Below are 27,046 nucleotides of genomic sequence, written 5' to 3' on the forward strand. Positions count from 1 at the left end.
CAGAAATCTGATAGTGGAGGAGAACAAGGTGACCCTAAAACATTGAGTGTGTTTCTTAAGGCTCCTGTACCTCCTTCCTCATGGTAGTAATGAGAAGAGAGCATATCCTGGGTGATGGGGTCTTTAATAATGGATGCCACCTTTTTGAGGCATCGCCTTTTGAAGATGTCCCAAATGCTGGAAAGGATAGTGTTGAGGATGTTTCCAATGGAGGTTCCCTCCATATCAGATGGTGATGCAACTAGTCAGAATGTTCAATCAAAATTTGCTGGAGTTGGAGATAACTCAGAAAATGTGTAGCTCGGGTGGTTGATGGTAGGGTTGCTAGAGTCTTTGGCCACATACCAGATCTCTTCAAATGTCTAATGAAATATGACTGCAGGCGTGACTTTTTCATAACTGCACAAATAAGTTGGGCCCAAGACACATCTTCAGTGATGTTGAGACCCAGGAACTTGAAGCTGCTCACCTTTTCCACTGCTGATCCCTTGTACAACCAAACAAAATAACGTTTCTCAAGACCATGGTGCACCCACAAAACATATCACTCACACACACACAGGATACAAAACAAAATATACCATAAATAAGTGAAAATATAATATAAAAAAGACTGTAGTATGCAGCACAAAGAAACAGTAAACCACTCTCTGTCCAAGTGACAAAAGCTCAGTGGTGAAAGGGTATTTATTAGTCTCACAGCCTCAGGAAAGAAGTGGTTACCTAGTTTGGCAGCCCTAATCCTGATGCTCCTGTACCTCCTTCCTGTTGGTAGTGGGTCAAAGTGATTGTGGAATAGGTGGTGGAGAACCTCAACAATACTTCGGGCCCTTCATCTGCAACACTGCTGGTAAATGTCACAAATGGGGGGAAGAAGAGGCAGGAAACCCCGGTGTCCTCTCAGTTCATCCCTTCCTTCCCATGGCACAACCCAATTATACTGGGATCCTGCAACTCCATCCCATTGCCCACCCCCTGAGCACAAGGTAACCTTACCATAATGGCATTCAAGATGTTGCGCGGGCGAATGCTGTACGTCACAAAGAGCTGTCTGAGGTTCAAACCTGCTGTCTCCAGAAAGCTGACTACTGCTGCTGTGTCAACCTGCAAAGCAAGGTCAGAGATAGTCAATCAATCAGGACCCCTCAAACCCTCTTTACCTTCGTAAGATCTAGGATCAGAAGATCAATTAGATCATGCCTAATTGTATTTCAATTTTAGTTCATGACTTGGCTTCCACATTCCTGTCTAATCTTCTTTCCTTATTTACAGATAGAGTGCAGAACATGCCCTTCTGGTCCTTTGAGCCACAGTGCCCAGCAACCCCCATTTAACTCTAGCCTCATCACAGCACAACTTACATAACACCATAAGAAATAGGAACAGAATTTGGCCATTTGGCCCATAAAGTCTGCTCCACCATTTCATCATGGCTGATCCATTTTTCCTTTCAACATCAATCTCCTGCTTCCCCGCATCCCTTCATGTGTTGACCAATCAAAAATCTATCAGACTCTGCCTCAAATATACATAAAGACTTGGCCTCCAGAGCTACCTGTGGTGAAGAATTCTACAGAATCACCACTCTGTCTGAAGAAATTCCTCATCTCCGTTCTAAACCGACACCCCTCTATTCTGAGGCTGCGTCCTCTGGTCTTAGACTCTCCCACCATCAGAAACATTCTCTCCACATCCACTCGATCAAGGCCTTTCACCATTCGATAGATTTCAATTAGGCCACCCCTCATTCTTCTGAATCTAATGAATACAGGCCCAGAGCCATCAAACGCTCTTCATATGGTAAGCCATTCAATCCTGGAACCATTATCATGAACATCCTTTGAACCCTCTGCAGTTGCAGCATATCCTTCCTAAGATAAGGGGCTCAAAACTGCTCACAATACTCCCAGTGAGGCCTCACCAGTGCTTTATAAAGTCTCAGCATTACATCCTTGCTTTTATATTCTAGTCCTCTTGAAATGAATGCTAACGTTGCATTTGCCTTCCTCAGCACAGATTCAACCTGCAAATTAACCTTTATGGAATCCTGCACATGACTCCCAAGTCCCTTTGCACTTCAGATTTTTGAATTTTCTCTCCATTTAGAAAATAGTCAGCCCTTTCATTTCTTCTACCAATGTGCATGACCACACAGTTTCCAACGTTGTATTCCATCTGCCTTTTCTTTGCCCATTCTCCTAGTCTGTCTAAGTACCCCCTCTTCTTCCTCAAAACTACCCGCGCATCCACCTATCTTCAAATCGTCTGCAAACTTTGCAACAAAGCCATCAATTCCATTATCCAAATCATTGACATATAACACAAAAAGAATCGGTCCCAACACTTTGGAACACCACTATTCACCAGCAGCCAACCAGAAAAGGCTCTTTGCCTCCTGCCTATCAGCCACTGCATTATCTATGCTAGAATCTCTCCTGTAGTACCATGGATTTAAGGCCTTCTGAAAATCCAAGTACACAACATCAAGCGATTCCCCTTTGTCTATCCTGCTTATTAGTTCTTCAAAGCATTCCAACAGATTTGTCAGGCAAGATCTTCCCTTGAAGAAACCACCCTGACTACAGCTTATTATCATATGCTTCCAGTACCCCAAAACCACACCCTTAACAATCGACTCCAACCACTGAGGTCAGGCTGACTGACCTATAATTTCCTTTCTTCTGCCTCTGTCCCTTCTTGAAGAGTTGCAATTTTCCAGTCATCCGGAACCATTCCAGAATCCAGTGATTCTTGAAAGAACATTACTAATTTCACCACAATCACTTCAGCCAACTCTTTTAGAACCCTTCGTGTATACCATCTGGTCCAGGTGACTTCATTTACCTTCAGACCTTTCAGTTTCCCAAGAACCTTCTCTCTAGTTATGGTAACTTCACATACTTTATGAACCCTGACTCCTGGAATTTCTACCATACACAGTGAAGATGGATGGAAAATAATTAGTCAGTTTGTCTGCCATTTCTTTGTCCCCCATTACCACCTCTCCACCACCATTCTTCCAGCGCTCTGATATCCACTCCCCCCTCCCTTTTACACTTTATGCATCTGAAGAAACTTTTGGTATCCTCTTTGGCTAGCGTACTTTCTGATTCCATCTTTACCTCTTTAATGTCTTTTTAGTTGCCTTTTGTTGGTTTTTAAAAGCTTCCCAACCCTTTAACTTCCCACTAATTTTTGTTCTATTATATACTCTCTCTTTGGCATTTATGTTGGCTTTGACTTTTCTTGTTAACCACAGTTGTGTCATCTTTCCTTTAGAATACTTCTTTCTCTTTGGGATCTACATATCCTGTGCCTGCTGAATTGCTTCCAGAAATTCCAGCCATTGTTGCTCTGCCCTCATCCCTGCCAGTGTTCTTCTCCAATCAGTTCTGGACAACTCCTCTATCATGCCTCTGTAATTCCCTTTACTCCACTGTTATACTGATACATCTGACTTTAGCTTCTCCCTCTCAAATTTCACAGTGAATTCAATTATATTATGATCACTTTCCTCTAAGGGTTCTTTTCCCTTAAGCTCTCTAATCACTATTGGTTAATTGCACAACACCCAGTCCAGACTAGCTGCTCTAAAAAACCAATTCATAGGCATTCTAGAAATTCCCCCTCTTGGGATCTAGCACCAGCCTGATTTTCCCAATCTACTTGCATACTGAAATCCCCCATTCCTATTGTAACGTTGACCTTGGCCTTCATTTTCTATCAGTTTGAGGTCTGCATATAACTCCCATCACAGCTTTTTTACCCTTGCAGTTCCTTCATTCTATTCACCAAGATTTTACACCTTCTGACCCTATGTCATCTCTTTCAAATGATTTGATTTCATATTTTACCCACAGAGCAATGCCACCCCCTCTGCCTTCTTGCCCATCCTTTTGAAACAATGTGTATCCTTGGACATTAAGCTCCGAGCTATAATCTTCTTTTAGCCATGATTCAGTGAGGCCTAAAACATCATACATGTCAACCTGTAACTGTGCTACAAGTTCATCCACCTTATTCCCGTATACTGTGCACATTCATAGACAACACCTTCAGTCCTGTATTCACCCTTTTCGATTTTGTCTGCCTCTTACATTGCAACTCATCCTGTTGACGGCAATTTTGCCCTATCACCAGCCTCTCCTTGCTAGGAATCTCACTACTCACTGGCTTTGTTTATAAACCAAGCACCTCATCCTCAGCACTATACTCCAGTTCCCATTCCGCTGCCAAATTAGTTTAAACCCTCCTGAACAACTCTAGCAAAGGTGCCACAAGAGTCTCAGACTCCTCGGGTTCACGTGTAACCGATCCCTTTTGTACAGATTGCATTTTCCCCAGAAGAGATCCCAATGATCCACAAGTCAGAACCCCGTCCCCTGCATCAGTTCCTCAGCCACGCATTCACTTGCCAAGTCATCCTATTCTTACCCTCATTGGCACGTAGCATGAACAGCAATCTAGAGATTACTATCCTGGAGGTCCTGTTTTTCAGCTTTCTACCTAGCTCCTTAAAATCTCTCTTCAGGACCTCTCAACTTACCTACCTATGTCATTGATGCCAATATGTACCAAGACTTCTGGGTGCTCACCCTCACTCTTGCAAATGTCATGGAGCCAGTCCAAGACATCCCTGAACCTGGCTCCAGGAAGGCAACATCCCACCTAGGTGTCTCTATAACACCCACAGAATTTCGTCTCTGTTCCTCTGACTATGTATGGAATCTCCTATCAACACTTCACCTATCTCCTCTTCACCTATTCACCCAGTCACTGTGGCTTCCCCCAGTAGGTCATCCCCCTCAATAATATCTAAAGTTAGATATCTATTATTGAGGGGAATGGCTACAGGTGTACTCTGCACTGGCTGTGTATTTCCCCTCCTTCTCCTGACTCTCACCTGTCTCCTACAATCTAGAGGTGACTACCTCCCTCCAGGCTCCTGTCTATCACCTCCTTATTCTCCCGCACAAGTCCAAGGTCATTGAGATGCAGCTCCAGTTCCTTAACATGTTCTCTCAGAGCTGCAACTCGGTGCACCTGGTGCAGATATGTTCAGACTTCCCACGTCCCACACAGAGTACAAAACACTGTCACTGAACTACTATGCCCAATACATGAGGAAGGAACAAATAAGAACAGTAAGAGTGAAACCAACCAGAGCCTTTACCTCACCCTGCCTGATGAGCCAAAGTCGCTCTGCTTGCACGCAGACATCGAACAGTAGCCCTTTTTACGTACTACCTCTTGCTGATTAGTCGCTCAACGCAGAGAAACTGCCAGAAAGCAGTTACAAAGGCCAATTAACCTACTAACGGGTAATCTTTTTACTGTGGGAGGAAATGCACACATTCCACTGGGAGAACGTACATACTCCTCACAGAGAACATCGTATTGAACTCCGAAGTCCAACACCCTGAGCTGGTATAGTGTCATGCTAACGGCTACATTACCGTGGCACCCAATTACATCAGTTCAATTAGATTAGATAAATTCAATTAGATCGTGACTAATCGTACTTTAATTATCTCATTACTTTGCTTGCATGTCCCTTTCTTATCTTCTCAATAACATGTTGTTCAAAAAGCAAAGAAAACTGTAAATCATAAGAGATTCTGCAGATGCTGGAAATTCAGAGCCACACACACAAAATGTTAGAGGAACACTGCAGGTCACACAGTATCTATGGAGAGGAATAAACAATCAACGTTTTGAGATGAGATCCTTCATCAGGATAGGAAAGGAAGCAGGCAGGAGCCAGAATGGAAAGGTGTACAAGCTGGCAGGTGATAAGTGAGACCTGGTGAGATGAAGATGGGTGGGTGGGGAAGGGGGCTGAAGTAAGAAGCTAGAATATGATAGGTGGAAAAGATAAAGAGCTAAAGAAGATGGGGCTCATCAGCTGTGGTTGGCAATTCTTCCGGGAGAGGAAAAACTCTGATCTCATCCTCCTCTGCCTGCAACTACACCCACTCATGGGGAAGGCTTCAGAAGTAAACCCCGAAAAAAAAATCCTTAGCTGGAGTCCCTAAGGCAGTCCTACATGGAGTTCAACACTGACTGGCGGACCTTCGCCTGCGGCTCGATGGAGTAATACATAAATTTTGCGGCTGCCTTTAATTTCTCCTTTTCCCCAGTTTAAACCTTGAATTTTTAACTTTTATTTCTCGGATCTTAGAGGGAAATAGTTATCATTATGTCATATCCTTTAAGAAGTGGAAAGCAGCCTCTTGAATCCAGCAATGGAAAGGGAACAACTTTGAAAGAAAAATCGGAAGATAAGCCTGTCTGGGCTGAGCGTTTGGAACGTGCGTTGATGGCTCTCGACAACAAAATAGACAATAGCACTTTTGAGTTGAAGTCGTTCCGACAAAGTTTTCAGACTATTGAGGAAAATATTATTTCCTTGAATACTGACTTTAAAGAATCGAAACATCAAACTGTGGATATTTCAACCCGCTTGGAACAGGCTCAATGTAAAATTGTCCATTTGGAGGCGGTCTCGTCGGAATAATATACGAATTATCGGACTGAAGGAAAGTTCTGAGAGTGGGAATTTATTGGACAATTTTGCCAATTTGTTTTAATCTTTGTTTCCGGATATTCTCCCTCAACCTCCTGATATTGAAAGAGCTCAGAGAATTTTCATTTCAAATTCTCAGATTTCAGGTAAACCTCGGCTTATTTTGGTCAACTTTCTTCGCCTTAAAGTTAAAGACCAAGTCATAAAATGTGCAAGGAAACAGAGAGTTTTTAAATTTAACGGTTCCGAGATCCATTTTTATGAAGACTATCCACGGGAAATTATGGAACAGCGGATCAAATTTGTCCCAGCGATGAAAATTGCTCATGCAAAGGGAATTTTTCCATTGCTTCACTACCTGGCTAGACTAAAATTATTTCCTAATGATTCTGCACCTCATGAGTTTTTGGATCCCCAAGCGGCATTGGACTTTGTTAACTCTATCGTGGAGTCGGCTGTCGCATAAAGGATACTTGGGCTGCTGACCAATTTTCTGAAAGAAAACAGGCTTTGAAGATTTTTGATATGCTGAAGATTTCCTTTGATTGATGAACTATTTAAAGAAGAGGTGAACTTCTTGGTTTGACTAAAAATGACTTTTTTGAAGTCTGGTATATGGCGTGAACTAACAGTGGACAGATTATTAACTGGTTTGATTATCTGCTTCTTTCTTCCTTTCCTTTTATTAATTAAGTGATAGCTTTCACAGTTTATACAGACTCTTTCTTATATAGTGAGGAGTGTTTAGAATAGCTTTAGTTTCCTTTGTTAAAGTTGGGTAGTAAACTAAAGGAATAATGGTGTCTTTTTCTTGTTAGAGATTGTATTGTTTAGGTTTAATAGCATTGTTTTGATGCTCCTGGAGACTGTTTTTGCATTTCTAGTTTATTTTCAATGATTAACTATAAACATCATTTTTCTGCTTCTCTGGTATATTAGGGTCATGTGATTTCTTTGTAAAGGGGAGGGGGAGGAATTGGGAGAAAAACTTTTAAATCACTATTTATATTGAGCCGCACGCGGAGTTCTGCTTTTTCTCTTCTCTTTGGGGAGGTATTCCGGCTTTTTCCTGCAACACACATCAAAGTTGCTGGTGAACGCAGCAGGCCAGGCAGCATCTCTAGGAAGAGGTGCAGTTGACGTTTCAGGCCGAGACCCTTCGTCAGGACTAACTGAAGGAAGAGTGAGTAAGGGATTTGAAAGTGGGAGGGGGAGGGGGAGATCCAAAATGATAGGAGAAGACAGGAGGGGGAGGGATGGAGCCAAGAGCTGGACAGGTGACAGGCAAAAGGGATATGAGAGGATCATGGGACAGGAGGCCCAGGGAGAAAGACAAAGGGGGAGGGACCCAGAGGATGGGCAAGGGGTATAGTGAGAGGGACAGAGGGAGAAAAAGGAGAGAGAAAGAATGTGTGCATAAAAATAAGTAACAGATGGGGTACGAGGGGGAGGTGGGGCGTTAGTGGAAGTTAGAGGAGTCAATGTTCATGCCATCAGGTTGGAGGCTACCCAGACGGAATACAAGGTGTTGTTCCTCCAACCTGAGTGTGGCTTCATCTTTACAGTAGAGGAGGCCGTGGATAGACATAGTGGAATGGGAATGGGATGTGGAATTAAAATGTGTGGCCACTGGGAGATCCTGCTTTCTCTGGCGGACAGAGCGTAGGTGTTCAGCAAAGCGGTCTCCCAGTCTGCGTCGGGTCTCGCCAATATATAGAAGGCCACATCGGGAGCACCGGACGCAGTATATCACCCCAGCCGACTCACAGGTGAAGTGTCACCTCACCTGGAAGGACTGTTTGGGGCCCTGAATGGTGGTAAGGGAGGAAGTGTAAGGGCATGTGCAGCACTTGTTCCGCTTACAAGGATAAGTGCCAGGAGGGAGATCAGTGGGGAGGGATGGGGGGGACGATTGGACAAGGGAGTCGTGTAGGGAGCGATCCCTCGGAAGGCAGAAGGGGCGGGGAGGGAAAGATGTGCTTAGTGGTTGGATCCCGTTGGAGGTGGCGGAAGTTACGGAGAATAATATGTTGGACCCGGAGGCTGGTGGGGTGGTAGGTGAGGAAAAGGGGAACCCTATTCCTAGTGGGATGGCGGGAGGATGGAGTGAGAGCAGATGTGCATGAAATGGGGGGGGTGCGTTTGAGAGCAGAGTTGATGGTGGAGGAAGGGAAGCCCCTTTCTTTAAAAAAGGTGGACATCTCCCTCGCCCTGGAATGAAAAGCCTCATCCTGAGAGCAGATGTGGCGGAGTTGATGGTGGAGGAAGGGAAGCCCTTTTCTTTAACAAAGGAGGACATCTCCCTCATCCTGGACTCCTTTTTTAAAGAAAGGGGCTTCTCTTCCTCCACCATCAACCCTGCCGCATCTGCTCTCAGGATGAGGCTTTTCATTCCAGGATGAGGGAGATGTCCTCCTTTTTTAAAGAGAGGGGCTTCCCTTCCTCCACCATCAACTCTGCTCTCAAACACAGCTCCCCCATTTCATGCACATCTGCTCTCACTCCATCCTCCCGCCACCCCACTAGGAATAGGGTTCCCCTGGTCCTCACCTACCACCCCACCAGCCTCCGGGTCCAACTTATTATTTTCCGTAACTTCTGCCACCTCCAACAGGATCCAACCACTAAGCACATCTTTCCCTCCCCACCTCTCTCTGCTTTCCGCAGGGATCGCTCCCTACACAACTCCCTTGTCCATTCGTCCCCCCCATCCCTCCCCACTGATCTCCCTCCTGGCCCTTATCCTTGTAAGCGGAACAAGTGCTGCACATGCCCTTACACTTCCTCCCTTACCACCATTCAGAGCCCCAGACAGTCCTTCAAGGTGAGGCGACACTTCACCTGTGAGTCCGTTGGGGTGATATACTGCATCTGGTGCTCCCGATGTGGCCTTCTATATATTGGCGAGACCCGACGCAGACTGGGAGACTGCTTTGCTGAACACCTACGCTCTATCCGCCAGAGAAAGCAGGATCTCCCAATGGCCGCATATTTTAATTCCACATCCCATTCCCATTCTGACATGTCTATCCATGGCCTCCTCTACTGTAAAGATGAAGCCACACTCAGGTTGGAGGAATAACACCTTATATTCCGTCTGGGTAGCCTCCAACCTGATGGCACAAACATTGACTTCTCTAACTTCCGCTGATGCCCCACCTCCCCCTTGTACCCCATCTGTTATTTATTTTTATACACACATTCTTTCTCTCACTCTCGTTTTTCTCCCTCTGTCCCTCTGACTATACCCCTTGTCCATCCTCTGGTTTCCCCCCCCACCTTGTCTTTCTCCCTGGGCCTCCTGTCCCATGATCCTATCATATCCCTTTTGCCAATCAACTATCCAGCTCTTGGCTCCATCCCTCCCCCTCCTGTCTTCTCCTATCATTTTGGATCTCCCCCTCCCCCTCTCACTTTCAAATCTCTTACTAACTCTTCCTTCAGTTAGTCCTGATGAAGGGTCTCGGCCTGAAACGTCGACTGTACCTCTTCCTTGAGATGCTGCCTGGTCTGCTGCGTTCACCTGCAACTTTGATGTGTGTTGCTTAAATTTCTGGCATCTGCAGAATTCCTGTTGTTTCCGGCTTTTTCCTTCCTTTTTGCCGGATTTCTACCTTTTGGGATGGTGGGAGGATTCGGGGGTTTTTGCATTTTGGGGTTTATTACAGGTTTTTTCCCATTATGGAGCTCTGGAGCATGCGTGTTTTCTATATGGTTATACTCATCACCACCATCTTTGATTAGCCCACGAGGGTATGCGTGTATTTTTGTGTTTAAAACAATATTCTATGGTTACTGAACAGATAAACGTTATTAATTGGAAAGTACATGGCTGGAATCACCCTATTAAGCAAGAGAAGACTTTTAAAATTATTAATCGATTCCAGCCCGATATAATTTTTGTTCAAGAAAGGCATATCAGAATGGGCGAACAAAATAGATTTTTTAAAACATGGAAGGGCCTTCAGTATCATGTTACTTGTCAAAATAAAACAAAGCGAGTATCTATTTTTATTAAATCTAATATTTTATTTATCCAAGTAGATATCGTCTCAGATATCAATGGTAGATTTTTAATTATTAAAGGAACAATTTGTAATAGAAAAATTGTCTTGATTAATCTATATGCACCTAATGTAGATGATCCTTCTTTTTTAAAAAATGTATTTGGTTTATTACCAGACTTAAATGAATATAAGCTGCTGATGGGAGGTGACTTCAACTGTTGTTTAAACCCTGTGATTGACAAGAGTTCAACCATTCAGCAGCTTCTGAGTTGTTCAGCATCACTTATTAATTCCTTTTTAATTGATTATGGTTTGATAGAAATCTGGAGAAATCTACATCCTAATGATAGAGATTATTCTTTTTATTCACACATGTCCATAAAAAATACTCGCGAATTGATTATTTTATAGCTGATTTCCAATTTTCGTCCAAAGTCCAGAAATGTGAATATGATGCTATTGCTGTCTCGGATCATGCACCTTTAAGCTTAACTTTTGAATTGAATGATGTTAGTAATGTAAACTTGCCTTGGCGTTTTCCAGAAAACTTATTACAAAGTTCGGACTTTGGCAGATTTATAGAGATTCAAATAAAAGATTTTTTTCTTTTTAATAATGCGGGAGATGTGACGAAATTGATTATATGGGATATATTTAAAGCGTATTTGCTAGGTCAGATAATCTCCTATTTGGCTAAGCTTAAGAAACAGACAAAAATAGAGTTGGATAGAATTTCAAAACAGGTTAAAGACCTGGATAACACTTCTGCAGTTTCTCCTAATATTGATTTATTTAAACAAAGGGTTGAACTTCAATCACAATATAATTTATTATTAACTTATCCTATTGAAAGAAATTTGCTTAAATTAAAAAGTAAATTTTATGTGTTTGGAGATAAAAGTAATAAGCTACTAGCATCCCAACTAAAAGCAGTTAGAGCTAAGAGACAATTTTTAAAAATTTATCAGGGAGATGGCAGTTTAGCTTGTAACTATGAAGATATTAATAAAATTTTTCAAGACTATTACAGTGAACTCTATAAATCTCAATTTCCAGCTGATCCTTCTAAAATGAATGCCTTTTTACAAAAGATTGATTTTCCTAGAATATCTGTTGAAGATCAACAAATTCTTGATACTCCTTTTACTGAAAGAGAAATTCAGAAAGCTATTTTTTCAATGCAATCTGGTAAAGCTCCTGGACTAGATGGTTCTTCTGCAGGATTTTATAAGAACTTTGAAAACTTGCTTACTCCTTATATGTTGGAAATGCTTAAAGATTCTTTTTTGTTAGGACAGTAACCTTCTACATTTTATGAAGCTTCTATTTCTTTAATTCTTAAGAATGATAAAGACCCTACGGATTGTGCTTCATATAGACCTATCTCATTATTAAATGTAGATGCCAAAATTCTTTCAAAAATAATGGCTAATCAGTTGGAGAATATACTAGCTAAAATTATTTCTCAGGACCAAACAGGTTTTATAAGAGGCCGTTATTCTTTTTCTAACACTCGGAGACTGTTAAATGCTATATAACTCATCCCCCTCGAAAACTCCCCAATGTGTTGTTTCTCTTGATGCTGAAAAGGCATTTGATAGAGTTGAATGGAAATATTTATTTAACGTTTTAGAGAAATTTAGCTTTGGTACTAATTTTAATAAGTGGATTAGAATGATATATAAAAGCCCTATTGCCACTGTGATTACTAATAATTGTAGATCCCCCTTTTTTCGACTTTCACGGGGTACGAGACAAGGATATCCGTTAAGTCCTTTGTTATTTAATTTGGTGCTGGAACCTTTGGCTATTGCACTTCGTGAAGCTAAGGATACTCAAGAAATTTCCATAAATGGGTTTATTCAAAAGATTTCCCTTTATGCTGATGATCTCTTAGTTTGTATTTCGAATCCTGAAGAATCTATTCCTAGTTTATTGAAATTATTAAGTGAATTTGGAATGTTTTCAGGATATAAATTAAACCTGCATAAAAGTGAATTATTTCCTTTAAATGATTCTGCTTTTATATATGATGTTCCTTTTAAAGTTACGGATTCTTTAAAATACTTAGGTATTATCATCACTAAAAATTATGGAGACCTTTATAGAGCTAATTTAGTTCCATTAGTGGATTTTATGAAGCAATTATTTTCTATATGGAATCCCCTTACACTTCCGTTAGTTGGTCGAATTCATGCAGTTAAAATGATGATCTTACCAAAATTTTTATATGTATTTCAAGATACTCCTATTTTTTTAACTAAGAAGTTTTTTGATCAGATTGATTCTATTATTTCATCTTTTGTTTGGAATAATAAAAGACCAAGGAAAATGTCATTTACAAAAATTACAAAAGGATGGAGGTCTTGCTTTGCCTAATTTAAGAATGTATTATTGGGCAGTTAATATACGCTATGCGTGTTCTTGGTTATATTGGACCGATAAAAATGAACGACCGCCATGGGTTGACTTGGAATTGAAAGCTGTGAAACAATTTTACTTAAGTTTGTTATTAGGAGCTTCTTTACCTGTACAACTAGCCAAAAATTCTATTTTAAATATATTATCCTATGATTAAGCAGTCATTACGAATTTGGTATCGGTTTCGTAAGTTTTTTAATCTTAAAAAATTTAACCTTCCTAGTATAATTTATCAAAACTATTTATTTAAACCTTCACTTAGTGATCCTACCTTTTCTCTTTGGAGGAAAAGGAATTTATTCCTTTATGGATTTGTTTCAAGAAAGCCGATTGATGTCCTTTGAGAAATTAGTAACTAAATACTCTCTTTCATACTCACACTTTTTGCAATATCTTCAGGTCAGACATTTTTTACAATATTTAAGTAATTTTCCATATATACAAGATTCTGACCTGTTAGACACTATTTTAAAAATGAACCCTTTAGTGAAAGGTTTCATCAGGAAAATTTATAATTTACTATTACAACAGGATAATTATCCTCTATTTAAGATTAAGCAAGATTGGGAAAGAGAGCTTAACATGACCTTGATAACAGAGGATTGGTTGCGAATTTTGAAGCTGGTTAATGCTTCTTCGATTTGCGCCAGTCATTCGTTAATTCAATTTAAAATTGTACCTCTATTTCCTAATGTTAATAGTCAGTGTGATAGCTACATTGGCACATATGTTTTGGTCATAGAAACCATAGAAAAACTACAGCACAGAAACAGGCCTTTTGGCCCTTCTTGGCTGTGCCGAACCATTTTCTGCCTAGTCCCACTGACCTGCACACGGACCATATCCCTCCATACACCTCCCATCCATGTACCTGTCCAATTTATTCTTAAATGTTAAAAAAGAACCCACATTTATCACCTCGTCTGGCAGCTCATTCCACACTCCCACCACTCTCTGTGGAAGAAGCCCCCCCTGCCCAATGTTCCCTTTAAACTTTTCCCCCTTCACCCTTAACCCATGTCCTCTGGTTTTTTTCTCCCCTTGCCTCAGTGGAAAAAGCCTGCTTCCATTCATTCTATCTATACCCATCATAATTTTATATACCTCTATCAAATCTCCCCTCATTCTTCTACACTCCAGGGAATAAAGTCCTAACCTATTCAACCTTTCTTTGTAACTGAGTTTCTCAAGTCCCGGCAACATCCTTGTAAACCTTCTCTGCACTCTTTCAACCTTATTAATATCCTTTCTGTAATTTGGTGACCAAAACTGAACACAATACTCCAGATTCGGCCTCACCAATGCCTTATACAACCCCATCATAACATTCCAGCTCTTATACTCAATACTTTGATTAATAAAGGCCAATGTACCAAAAGCTCTCTTTATGACCCTATCTAGCTGTGACGCCACTTTTAGGGAATTTTGTATCTGTATTCCCAGATCCCTCTGTTCTACTGCACTCGTCAGTGCCTTACCATTTACCCTGTATGTTCTACCTTGGTTTGTCCTTCCAAAGTGCAATACCTCACACTTGTCTGTATTAAACTCCATCTGCCATTTCTCAGCCCATGTTTCCAGCTGGTCCAAATCCCTCTGCAAGCTTTGAAAACCTTCCTCACTGTCCACTACACCTCCAATCTTTGTATCATCAGCAAATTTTCTGATCCAATTTACCACATTATCATCCAGATCATTGATATAGATGACAAATCACAATGGACCCAGCACTGATCCCTGTGGCACACCACTAGTCACAGGCCTGCACTCTGAGAAGCAATCCTCTACTACGACTCTTTGGCTTCTTCCATTGAGCCAATGTCTAATCCAATTTACCACCTCTCCATATATACCGAGCGACTGAATTTTCCTCACTAACCTCCCATGCGGGACCTTGTCAAAGGCCTTTCTGTATTGAAACAGTTTTGGAAATCTATTTTTTCTACAATTTCTAAAGCTTTAAAAATTAATTTACAACCAAATAAATTGACAGTTTTGTTTGGTATAATTCCTCAATATATTCATGGTATTTCTATATCAGACCAACATGTAGTTGCATTTGTTACATTATTGGCTAGAAGGGCTATTTTATTAAAACGGAAAGATGCTTCTGCTCCCACTTTGACACAATGGTTCTCTCAGGTGATGCTATGTCTTCATTTGGAAAAAATCAGAAGTCGAACTTTTAATCCTCGATTGGATTTTGAGAAAAGGTGGGGCTCTTTTGCCTGCTACTATCATTTGATTTGAGTTAATTAAGATGGTCCCCTTATGATTCTTGGGTAAATAGATTTGGTTGGCGGATTGATGTCTTTTTTTTTAATAGAAGCTTTTATAGCGTATAGCTCCGGGTTTGTGCTCCAAATGGGGTCTTTTTCCTCATTTTTTTTTGTTAGCTGGGGTTTTTTTGTTTTAGTTAGTAGGGGTTCTTTTTTCCTTCTTTCTTTTTTCAAAAAAAGTAGCTTTAACGTTCTTTAAAATTATTATTATTGATATACTGTTTAGCTTGGTTAATAGTTTGACTCTTATACATATTGATATATTGACTTGAATATGTTAATGTATTTTTTGTTGTGAATTTTCAATAATAATTGATAAAAAGATTTAAAATAAAAAATAAAAGCACTGACTGGCAATATCTGCAGTGCTGCTGGTGCCAATCTGAGTTCATCAGATGCATGAAAAGGGGGAGCTTGCTACATGGACAACAGCTTCTTCTCCATACTGAGCTGCCCTGGCAACATCCATGGTCGACCCTGACCAACAGAGGTCTCACTGCTAAAGGAGGAGTCTGACTGGAGAGGAAATTGAACAAAGAAAACACAAAAGTGCTGCAAATACTCAGCAGGTTAGGCAGCATCTATGGACAGAAAACCAAGAGTTGATGTCTCACCAAGGTGAAACTGAAAATTAATTCTTCACTCTTCAAGGTGTACGATGACACACTGGACAGTGCTGCTGCCTCTCAGCTCCAATCAGCCATGACAAGATAGGCCAAAGCCAGCATGGTTTCCTGAAAGGAAAATTCTGCCTGACAAACTCACTGCAATTCTTTGAGGAAATTACAAACAGGGTAGACAAAGCAGGCGCAGTAGATGTGGTGTACTTGGATTTACGGAAGGCCTCTGACAAGGTGCTGCACATTAGGCAACATAAGAGCCCATGGAATTTTAGGGAAGTTACGAGCATGGGTGGAGCACTGGCTGATCGGCAGAAAACAGAGAGTAGGAATAAAGGGATCCTATTCTGGCTGGCTGCTGGTGACCAGTGGAGTTCCACAGGGGTCGGTGTTGGGACCACTGTTTTTTAACGGTGTATGTCAATGATTTGGATTATGGGATTAATGGATTTGTGGCTAAATTTGCCCATGATACAAAGATAGGTGGAGGAAACAGAGAGACTTAGATAGTTTAGGGGAATGGGCAAAGAAGTGGCAAATGAAATGCAGCATTGGAAAGTGTATGGTCGTGCATTTTAATGGAAAAATAAACAGGCCAACTATTATTTAGATGGGGAGAGAATTCAAAATGCAGAAATGCAAAGGGACTTGGGAGTCCTTGTGCAAGATACCCTAAAGGTTAACCTCCAGGTTGAGTTGGTGGTGAAGAAGGCAAATGCAATGTTGGCATTCTTTTCCAGAGGTATAGAATATAAGAGCAGGGATGTGATGTTGAGGCTCCATAAGGCACTCGTGAGACCACACTTGGAGTATTGTGTGCAGTTTTGGGCTCCTTATTTTAGAAAGGATATACTGACATTAGAGAGGGATCAGTGAAGATTCATGAGAATGATTCCAAGAATGAAAGGGTTACCATATGAGGAACGTCTGGCAGATCTTGGCCTCTATTCCTTGGAGTTCAGGAGAATGGAGGAGGGGGATCTCAAAGAAACATTCCAAATGTTAAAAGGCCTGAACAAATTAAATATGGCAAAGTTACTTCCCATGGTAGGGGAGTCTAGGACAAGAGGGCTTGACTTCAGGATTGAAGGACATCCATTTGGAACTGAGATGCAGAGAAATTACTTTAGTCAGAGGGTTTGTGGAATCTGTGGAATTTGTTGCCAAAAGAGGCCGTGGAGACCAAGTCACCGGGTGTATTTAAGGCAGAGATAGATAGGTTCTTGATTAGCCAGGGCATCAAAAGGTATGGGGAGAAGGCAGGGAAGTGGGGATAACTGGAACAATTGGATCAGCTCAAGACTGAATGGCAGAGCAGACTCGATGGGCCGAATGGCCTACCTCTGCTCCTATATCTTATGGTGGCACGGCTCATTGGGTGGAAGGACCTGTTTCGCACTGTATCTCTCAATAAATAACGGGGAATTCATTCACAACTCAGCTGCAAAAAACTTACGAACACCTTACCACTGAGTGCTGGAGATTCAGACTTTCCAGCTTCTGGGAATGGGTGGCCAGCGCTTCAAAGACATCAGATGAGATATCGTTACAGTTGGTCAGTCGCAAGGAGGTTAAGTGAGGACAGGACTCAGCGACAACCTGGAGAGAGATGGTGACATTGTAAGAACAGTGGAATAACTTAGTCTCTACATCTTAAGTTGGACTCTACAACTCACGTTACCAGCACTGCTTATTTACTTACTTATTCATTTATTATTAGTATTTGCACTTTCTGTCTTCTGTTGTGCATTAGTTGTTTGTCCGCCTTTGTGTGTAATTTGTCATTGATTCGATTGTATTTTCAAATTCAAAATGTTTAATGTCATTTCTAGTACACAATGTAAAGAAGAATGAAGTAATTGTTACTCTGGATCTGATGCAGAACAAAAATAACTCAATAGGATAAAAAACAATAAATATAAATACATAACACATCTGATATGAACAGATTGATTGTATTCCTTATTCTACTGTGAATGCCTGCAAGTGTAGCACAAGTACATTGAAATTAAATTTACATTAAACTCAACACTCTGCTCCTAAGTCAAACAGAATTAGAGTGCATAAAACAGATTTACTGTATTGGAGTTCTCCATGGATGAGGGATTTCAGTGACAACATTAGACTGGAGAAGCTGGGCCTGTCTCCTTGGAACAAAAAGAATGGAAGGAAATTTAAATTGGTAACTTGGTGTATTATTGTCACATGTTCCAAGGTGAAGAAAGAAGAAAGGTAAGCAGACATCCCACCCTGCAAAAACTCATTTCAGGCAGAGAGCACCACCATTTCAGGGAGGTAGCACCCCGCCCCCCGCAACCCCATTTCCCCCCACCCCCAGTCGACCTCCAAGGGTGTATGTAATACTTTGTTTAGTCATTTTGTCTAATCTGTAAACCAAGTTGGGTATATGCAGAAAATGTGACATTAAAATATGTACTTATATGAAATTATCATGTTTATTCTATTACAACTTTAAGCAAGTCTACAGGGGGTTTGGCCTCATCACGTAGGACATCAATAGTGTAGCTCCTTAGCAGCCGGCCAGCCAGTTTAAATAACGTTAGCTATGCTAATGAATGAATGACACCTGTTAAACTCACCTCAACATGTCTTTTACATTTTAACCCACCATGGGCAATAGGAAAGTCACCGTTGCAAACAGTGCAGCGAGCAACACTGTCATTCTTTTTGAGGTCGACTGTAAAGCCCGCCCACAGAGAAAACTGATAGGTCTACTTAGCAGGGGTCCCCAACATTTTTTGCACCGCAGACCGGTTTAATATTGACAATATTTTGCGGACCGGCCGACGGTGGGGGACAGGGGTGTTAATCACGACTGGAATATAGGTAATAAGTCAACTACAAGTCACTTATAAGTGGCTAATACACTCAATTTCATTTCTAAAAGGGTTTATCTAATGAATTTAATATTAAACACACAGCGCATATTTTCCTCGCATGAATATAGTGAGAAGTCAATTATAAGTCAATAGCATCATAACATTTTAAGTAACATTTGGATATTAAACACAGCGCATATATTCCTCGTATGAACATGTAAAATCATTGTAACACACCAATATCGCTGAATCAGTGGGAGCCCTGGGCTTGTTTCCCTGCAACAAGATGGTGCCATGGAGGGGTGATGGGAGACAGTGATACTCAAAGGGGGTTCCTTATGTCCAGTCTATTCCACAATTTAGTTTTCGTTGCATTCATTGCAGAAAACTCCACTTCGCAGAGATATGTTGGAAATGGAAGCAACGTTTTCAGTGCTTCCGTGGCAATCTCAGGATATTCAGCCTTGACTCTGATCCAGAATGCCGGCAAAGATGTATGTCAAACATACTTTTCAGCCCACCGTCATTTGCAAACTCAAGGAGTTGATCTTCTTCCCACGCTGACATGGACGTTCACTCTCCCTCTCCCTCTCTTTCTCAAAAAAATCTATTTCCGGGATATTGTATATAATTTCCAGGCATCAGGGAGCAACTATCAATATGCGGGAGACTCCCAGAACTTCTGGGAGAGGTGGGATATCTGGGTAAGGTACAGTAAGAAGTGTGTCCTGCATACTGTTCATAGAGATCAATTCATTTAACAGTGTATTGAGGTACAAGAAGGGAAAACCCCAAATGTACAAAAAGCGTAAATCGTGGGCACCCAGAGACTTTTTCCTGGAGCAGAAATGGCTAATATCAGGGGCCATAATTTTAAGGTATAGGATGGATGTCAGAGGTAGGTTTCTTACACAGACAGTTACACACACAGAATGCTGGAGGAACTCAGCAGGCCAGGCAGCATCTAAGGAAAAGAGTGAACAGTCAACCTTTTGGCTGAGACCCTTCATATTCTCGGCCTGAAATGGCGACTGTTCACCCTTTTCCATAGAAGCTACCTGGCCCTGCTGAGTTCCTCCAGCATTAGGGTGTATTACTTTGGATTTCCAGCATCTGCAAATTTTCTGTTGTTTGCGGTTACACAGAGTGGTAGGTGCGTGGAACACACTGCTGGGGTGCTGGCAGAGGCAGGTACATTTAAGTGTACAAACATAAGACACAGATGAAGAATTAGGCCAATCGACCCATCAAATCTGCTCTGGCAGTCCATAATAGCTGATCTATTATCCCTCTCAATCTCATTCTGCTGCCTTTTTCCCATAACCTTTGACACCCTGACTAATCAAGAACCAATCAGCCTCTGCTTTAAATAATCCCAATGAACTGGCCTGCACTGCTGTCAGTGGCAACAAATTCCACAGATTCATCTCCATTCTAGAAGGATGTCCCTCTATTCTGAGGCTGTGTCCTCTGGTGGTAGACTTGCCCACTACAGCAAACATCCTCTCCACATCCGCTCCCTCTAGGCCCTTCAGCGTACGATAGGTTTCAATGGGACCACCCGCCCCCCCCACCATTCCAGCAAGTACAACCCTGGAGCCATCAAATGTTCCTCATATGTTAACGCCTTCATTCTCGCACGCTTCTCCAATGCCAACCCATCTCTTATGAGGTAGAATGGAGTACTGTGTGGGAGGGAAGGATTAACTTGATCTCAGAGTAGGTTAAAAGGTTGGTACAACATTGTGGGCTGAAGGACCCGTACTGTGCTGCAATGTTCAATGTTCTAAGACAACAAAAGAATGCAAAATAATGTCCTAATAAAAGGACATCATATTAAACTGATGGGCAAAAGATGTTGGATGACATTAGATCTTTTGTTTTCAGTAACCAGTCTAACCACGACTGCTCAAGTGCACCCTCATGAATTTTCCACAACCAATATCAGGATCCTTCTATCTTGAATGACAACTACCACATATGTACAGCAGTACAACACAGTACGGGCCCTTCGGCCCACAATGTTATACCAAACTTTAACCTACTCTGAGATTAATCTAACCCTTCCCTTCCTCAAACCTCTCCATTTTGCTATCATCCATGTGTCTATCTAAGAGTGTCTTAAATGTCAATAATGTATCTGCCTCCACCACCTCTAGTTCCAGAACCTAGCTCTGATATCCCTGCTATACTTCCCTCAAATCACTCTTCCTCACCCTAGGAAAAAGTTTCTGGCTATCCACTCGGTCTATGCCTCTAATCATCTTGTACACCTGTATAAAGTCACCTGTCATCCTATTTCTATCGAAAGACAAAAGTCCTTTCTCAGTCAATCTGTCTTCCTCTCTAATCCAGGCAGTATTCGGGTAAATCTCTTCTGCACCCTCTCTAAAGCTTCCACATCCTTCCTACGAGGAAGTGACTACAACTGAATACAAACTGTTACGTATATGTGGGTTTTGACTAAAGAAGAGACGGTTGGAGTCGCTTCGCACTTTTGTGCCTGGGTGTTTACTCGGTGAGTCAAAAAAAATCAATCTTATAAAAAAATCGAAAAAAGAATTCTACCAATATTTACAAAAGATATCTACCAGAATAGGTCCCCATTACTTCCAGTGTGAACTCCTGGCAGCTTGATCTCTTCCAGCTACTGACAGCAATCAGCTCTGTTATGTTTTTTAGACACGAGGACATGCCATCTTTGATTCAGCAGAAAATCCTACAAAAGGTAGTGGATTCAGCCCGGTACATCATGGGTCAAACCCACTGAGAACATCGACATGAAACGCTGCCATAGAAAAGCAGCATCAATCATCAAAGATCCTCACCACCCACGCCATGCTCTTTTCTCACTACTGTCATCAGGTAGAAGGTAGAAGTACCTCAGGACTCACAAGGGAATAACTACACTCAGTTACCTTTCTATAGCTTTGCTAAGTATGCCCGCAGAAAAAGAATCTCAGGATTGTATGTTCTCTGAAATAAATTTTACTTTCAACTTTGAATTAAAATATGATGCACCCACAATGTAGTTACAATCACACTACAAAATAAACAGAAGTAGCTACTTTAAATACAGTATACAAACAACATAAACATATTTTCACATCCCCGTTACCAAAGAGATGGAATATTCCACAGTGCATGGTGGGAAGGGCACCATAAAGCCAACCCTTTACAAGAATATACTTGGGGTGAAAGACACTGAGGTGCGCACTCTCAGCACCTTAACAACAGAATGACAAAGTAATGTCTGTATGTTTATAAATGCTATGTTTTTTATTGCACCTCTACATGCATGTACATTTGACAATGAACAAAGTTAATTCTCATCTATATTTCAAGAATAACTTCATTTGTCTATCACATGTACATTGAAACCTACACTTAAAATACATCAGATGCAAGCATTGCATTTCACTGTGTTTCAATGTACATGTAACAAATAAAGCTCATCTATTATCTGAAATGTGTCTTATGCATCAATGGTCAAAGTAGTCCGAGCATGTGCTGGGGGCATCTCGCAAGTGTCACCACATCTCCAGCACCATCAGAGCATGCCCATAACTTACTAACCCTACCAATTTCAGATTTCCTCATTGCAATTTCACCATCCAGTACAGATGTACTGTGGAGGGCATTCTGACTCCCTGCAACACCATCTGATATTGGGGGCTACCGCACAAAATCAAAGTAAACTACAGAGAGTTGTAAAATTAGTCAGCTCCATCATGGGTCCTAGCCTGCATAGTATCCAAGACATCTTTAAGGAACGCTGCCTCAGAAAGGCAGTATCCATCATTAACGATTCCAGCCACCTAGGACATGCTCCCTTCTCATTGTTACCATCAGGAAGGAGGTACAGATGCCTGAACACACAATCAGGCAACAAATTCACCGCCCTCTGGCTCAAGAAATTTCTTTGCAGCACTGTTTTAAATGGACCCCTCTCTATCCTGAGGCTGTGCCCTCTTGTCCTAGAGTCCCCCACCATGGGAAACATCCTTTCCATATCTACTGTCTAGGCCAGGGGTCGGCAACCTTTTTGCCTCTGTGGGCCAGATCGCGTATTAATCAGCGGACAGTAGGCCAGATAAATGCCATAAGGAACTTGAAATATGGGAATTATCCATTTAAATACATCTAGTTATGTTTTGCCTCAAATTAATGAATAACGCATGCTAGAAAATCATTTGTGCTTAACCAAGGATGCCAATTAGTAATCAAAGAACTCAGTTTAGTTGCAATTTATTTCAATCAAGGCATCTTCTGAATCTATTAAAAGGACACAAAGAATCCTTAAACATAAAACGTATGAACATGATGCAGTCAATAGTGGTAAATTAAGTGTAATAAAAAAGAACATTTTAATGCAAACAGTGGATAAATCAATGTGAAACTTGATGCTGTTTGTTGCTTGAAACTTCTCAATACTGGGTGTCAGATTTGTTGATGCCAAGAGCGAAACATCATCCAGATGGGCATTAGTCAATCTTGTTCTCAAATGGTTCCTGGTGTGCTTCATTTTTGAAAATAATTGCTCACACAGATAAGTGCTGCCAAACAATGATGCCATCTTTTTTGCATGGTCCACTAAGTTAGGAAAGATGAATATATTTTCTATAGAAGTCAAGCACTGACACATCTTCAGAATGAAATTTCAATCTCAATATGTCGTCACACTGCATCTCAATCAATTCCATTTGAAGAATTTCTGATGCAGTGTCCACTTCCACATCATATGGAGTAGCAAACAGCTTGAACTCATTTGCATGTAAGCGAAAATCAGCAAAACAAGATGAAAACTCTTTTCTCAATTCTTGGACCATATTCACAAAACTGCCTAGATCTTGTGCTTTACTTTTTTGACATTTCTTCAAGTTGCCGTGTGATCGTTCTTGCTGACAGGCTGATAGATGCAAATAAAGATTTCCTTTCAGGACAAACAATATCCACCACTGCCAGTAAACATTCTTTGACAAACTCTCCATCTGTAAAAGGCTTTATCTTTTCTGCAATACGTTTTGAGACTTCGTAGCTGGCACAGGTATTTCCTTCATTTTCACTGCTTTCCTTGGGGAAAAAAATGATGTTTATTTTCCAAAACTAGCCTTCATTTGCTCAACTTCATCTTTCCTTGCTTGCCCAGTAAACTTGTTAAAATTTCCACTATGGCGGGTCTCGTAATGTCACCTGATATTTGCCAGCTTCTTCACAGCAACATTTTCCAGGCAAATGAGACAAACTGGTTTCCCAAGTTTCCAAGTCTCTTGGAAATTTCGGCACTCAGTGTCTACCTTCCTGCGTTTTGCATTCATTGCCATTGAAATGTTTTTCTTCAATTTTATTTCGAAACGCGAGTTATTCAACAAGTATCATAGCACATGTAAATATCTGGATATTTAGCGTGGATTTCTTGTTAAAACACAGTGACGCTGTTTCTGTTTACAAATTTGAATGATCCCATCTGAAAACCTGTGCGTGCATGGAGTGTATCTAATACATATTAATAAGGTAGTCTATCTTCCCGTCATTCGTATGTGACCAATGTTTGGTTTGGAAGAAAACAGAACCTGAGGCCAGTGTAACAAGACGCCATGCATGTCCATCAATGTGGTCGTGCAAAACACTCAGAATAAGGAAAAATTGCTCATGGGCCGGATAAGCATAGTTTCCCTTATATTTGCTCGTGGGCTAGTCAAAAAACCTTCACGGGCCGGAATATGCTGCCTACCCCTGGTCTAGGCCTTTCAACATTCCAAAGGTTTCAGTGAGATTCCCCTCCCTCATCCTTCTAAGTTCCAGCGAGTACAGACCCAGAGCCATCAAACTTCCCTCGTAAAATAACCCTTTCATTCCCAGAATCATCCTTCTGAACCCTCTCCAATGCCAGCACATCATTTCATAGATGAGGGGCCCAAAACTGTTCACAATACTCAAGGTGAGACCTCAGCACCACATCTGCTGTTGTATTCCAGACCTCTTCAAATGTATACTAACACTGCATTTGCCTTCCTCAGCACCAACTCAAACCTGCAAGTTAACCTTTAGGGTGTTCTCCGCAAAGACTCCCAAGTACCTTTGCATCTCAGATTTTTTGAATTTTCTAGCTTGCTTTCATATTTCAACTTTTCCTTCCTAATGATTCTTTTACTTTCTCTCTGTAGGTTTTTAAAAAGCTTTCCAATCCTCTGTCTACTCACTAATTTTTGCTTTGCTGTATGCCCTCTCTTCTACTTTTACATTAGCTTTGACCTCCCTTGTAAGCCACGGTTATACTATATTGGCATTTGAGTATTTCTTTGTTTTTGAAATACACCTATCCTGCGCCTTCCTCATTTTCCCCAAAAACTCACACCAATGCTGCTCTGCTGACATCCCTGCCAGCAGCTCCTTCCAATTTACTTTGACCAACTCCTCTTACATACCACTGTCATTTTCTTAATCCACTGCTACGTCAGACTTCACTTTCTCCCTATCAAGTTTCAAGCTGAACCCAATCATATTGTGATCACTGTCGCTTCAGGGTTCTTTTACCTTCAGCTCCCTGATCACCTCCACTTAATTACATAACACCCAAACCAGTATAGCTGATCCCCTAGTAGGCTCAATGACAAACTGCTCTAAAAAGCCATCTCGTAGACATTCAACAAACTCACTCTCGAGATCCATTACCAACCTGATTCTCCCAATCGACCTGCATGTTGAAATTTTCGCACGACTATCATAACATTGCCCTTTTGACACGCCATTGTACTTATCATTGTAATCTGTGGTCCACATCTCAGCTACTGTTGGGAAGCCTGTATATAACTGCCATGAGGGTCATTTTACCGTCACAGTTTCTTAACTGAACCCACAAGGATTCAATGTCTTCCGATCCTAAGTCATATCTTTCTACTGGTTTGATGCTATTCCTCACCAGCAGAGCTACACCATCCCCTCTGTCTACCTTCCTATCCCTCCGATACAAGGTGTAATTTTGGCTATTCTGCTCCCAGCTACAACCATCCTTTAACCACAATTCAGTGATGGCCACAACATCATACCGGACAATTTGTAATAGTGCAACTAGATTATCCACCTAAATTCTTATACTCCGTGCTTTGAGATACAACACTTTAAGAGTACTGTATTCGCTACCCTTCTTGATTCTGCATCCCTAATGCACTGCTACTCACTGTGATAGCTACAATTTTGTCCCATCATCTGCCTGCCCTATCTTAAGTCTGACAGCATGCAACCTTTGCTTTTTTTTTACCATCCTTCCTATCCTGAGTCCCTTCACTCCAGTTCCACCCTGTCAGATTAGATAAAAACCTCCCCAACAGCTCTAACAAATCTGCCCGCGAGAATATTGGTCCCCCTTGGGTTCAAGTGCAACCCATCACTTTTGAACAAGTCATACCTTCCCCCAGGAGATCCCAATGATCCAAGAACCTGAAGCCCTGCCCCACTGCACCAGCATCTCAGCCACACATTAATCTGCCAAATCATCCTTTTTCTACCCTTATTGCTGCATGACGCTGGCTAGCTTTCTGCCAGGCTCTCTAAATTCTCTTTTCAGGACCTCTTTGCCTTTCCTTCCTATGTCACTGGTACTAATATGTACCAAGACATCTGGCTGCTCTCCCACCCTCTCCAAAATGTTATGGACGCGATCTGAGACGTCCCTGACCCTGGCACCTGGGAGGCAACATACCATTCGGGTATCCCATTCACGTCCACAGAACCTCCTGTCTGTTCCACTGACTATTGACCTCCCTATCACTACTACAACCCTTTTCTCCCTCTTTCCCTTCTGCGTCACAGACCCATGCTCTGTACCAGTACTCTGCCGTGGCATTCCTCAAGGAGGCCATACCCCACAACAGTATCCAAAACAGTATACTTACTTTTGAGGGGAATAGCCACAGGGGTGCTCTGCACTAACTGCCTATTCACATTTACATTCCTCCTGACAATCACCCAGCTACTCACCTCCTGCGACTTAGGGGTGACTACTTCCCTGTAACTCTGATCAATTATCTCCCCACTCTCCTGTACAAGCTGAAGGACATTCAGCTGCTGCTCCAGATCCTTAACATAATCTCAAGGTGCTGTAGCTACACGTATTTCACGCAGATTTAGTTCCCTGGGAGATTCTGGGTCTCCCAGGACTCCGATATCCGGTATGGAGAACATACAACAGCCAGGTACAGCAAGAGAGAAAAAAGGGAACCTTAACAGAAGATAACCCAGAGCCAATGCTTCTTTGAGCCAAAGCCTGACACTTCTACTCTCATCACTGGCCTACTCTGCCCCAACAATGGCCATCCCTTTTTTACCTTTAAACTGCAAGAAACCTTGTTGC

The 27,046-nt window shown here is 41.6% G+C and overlaps 1 protein-coding gene across 1 annotated transcript in view; it reads right to left on the reverse strand.

Annotated features, from left to right (window-relative positions):
• Positions 1-27,046, reverse strand: part of LOC140185541 (F-box/LRR-repeat protein 6-like) — a 45,677-nt gene that overhangs the window by 10,587 nt on the left and 8,044 nt on the right. The window contains 2 exon segments of the mRNA XM_072238876.1: positions 997-1,104; positions 17,321-17,452. Coding sequence (XP_072094977.1) covers positions 997-1,104; positions 17,321-17,452 — 240 coding nt within the window.

The sequence above is a fragment of the Mobula birostris genome, chromosome 20 (assembly GCF_030028105.1).
Source record: "Mobula birostris isolate sMobBir1 chromosome 20, sMobBir1.hap1, whole genome shotgun sequence".
In the NCBI taxonomy this organism is placed as follows: domain Eukaryota; kingdom Metazoa; phylum Chordata; class Chondrichthyes; order Myliobatiformes; family Myliobatidae; genus Mobula; species Mobula birostris.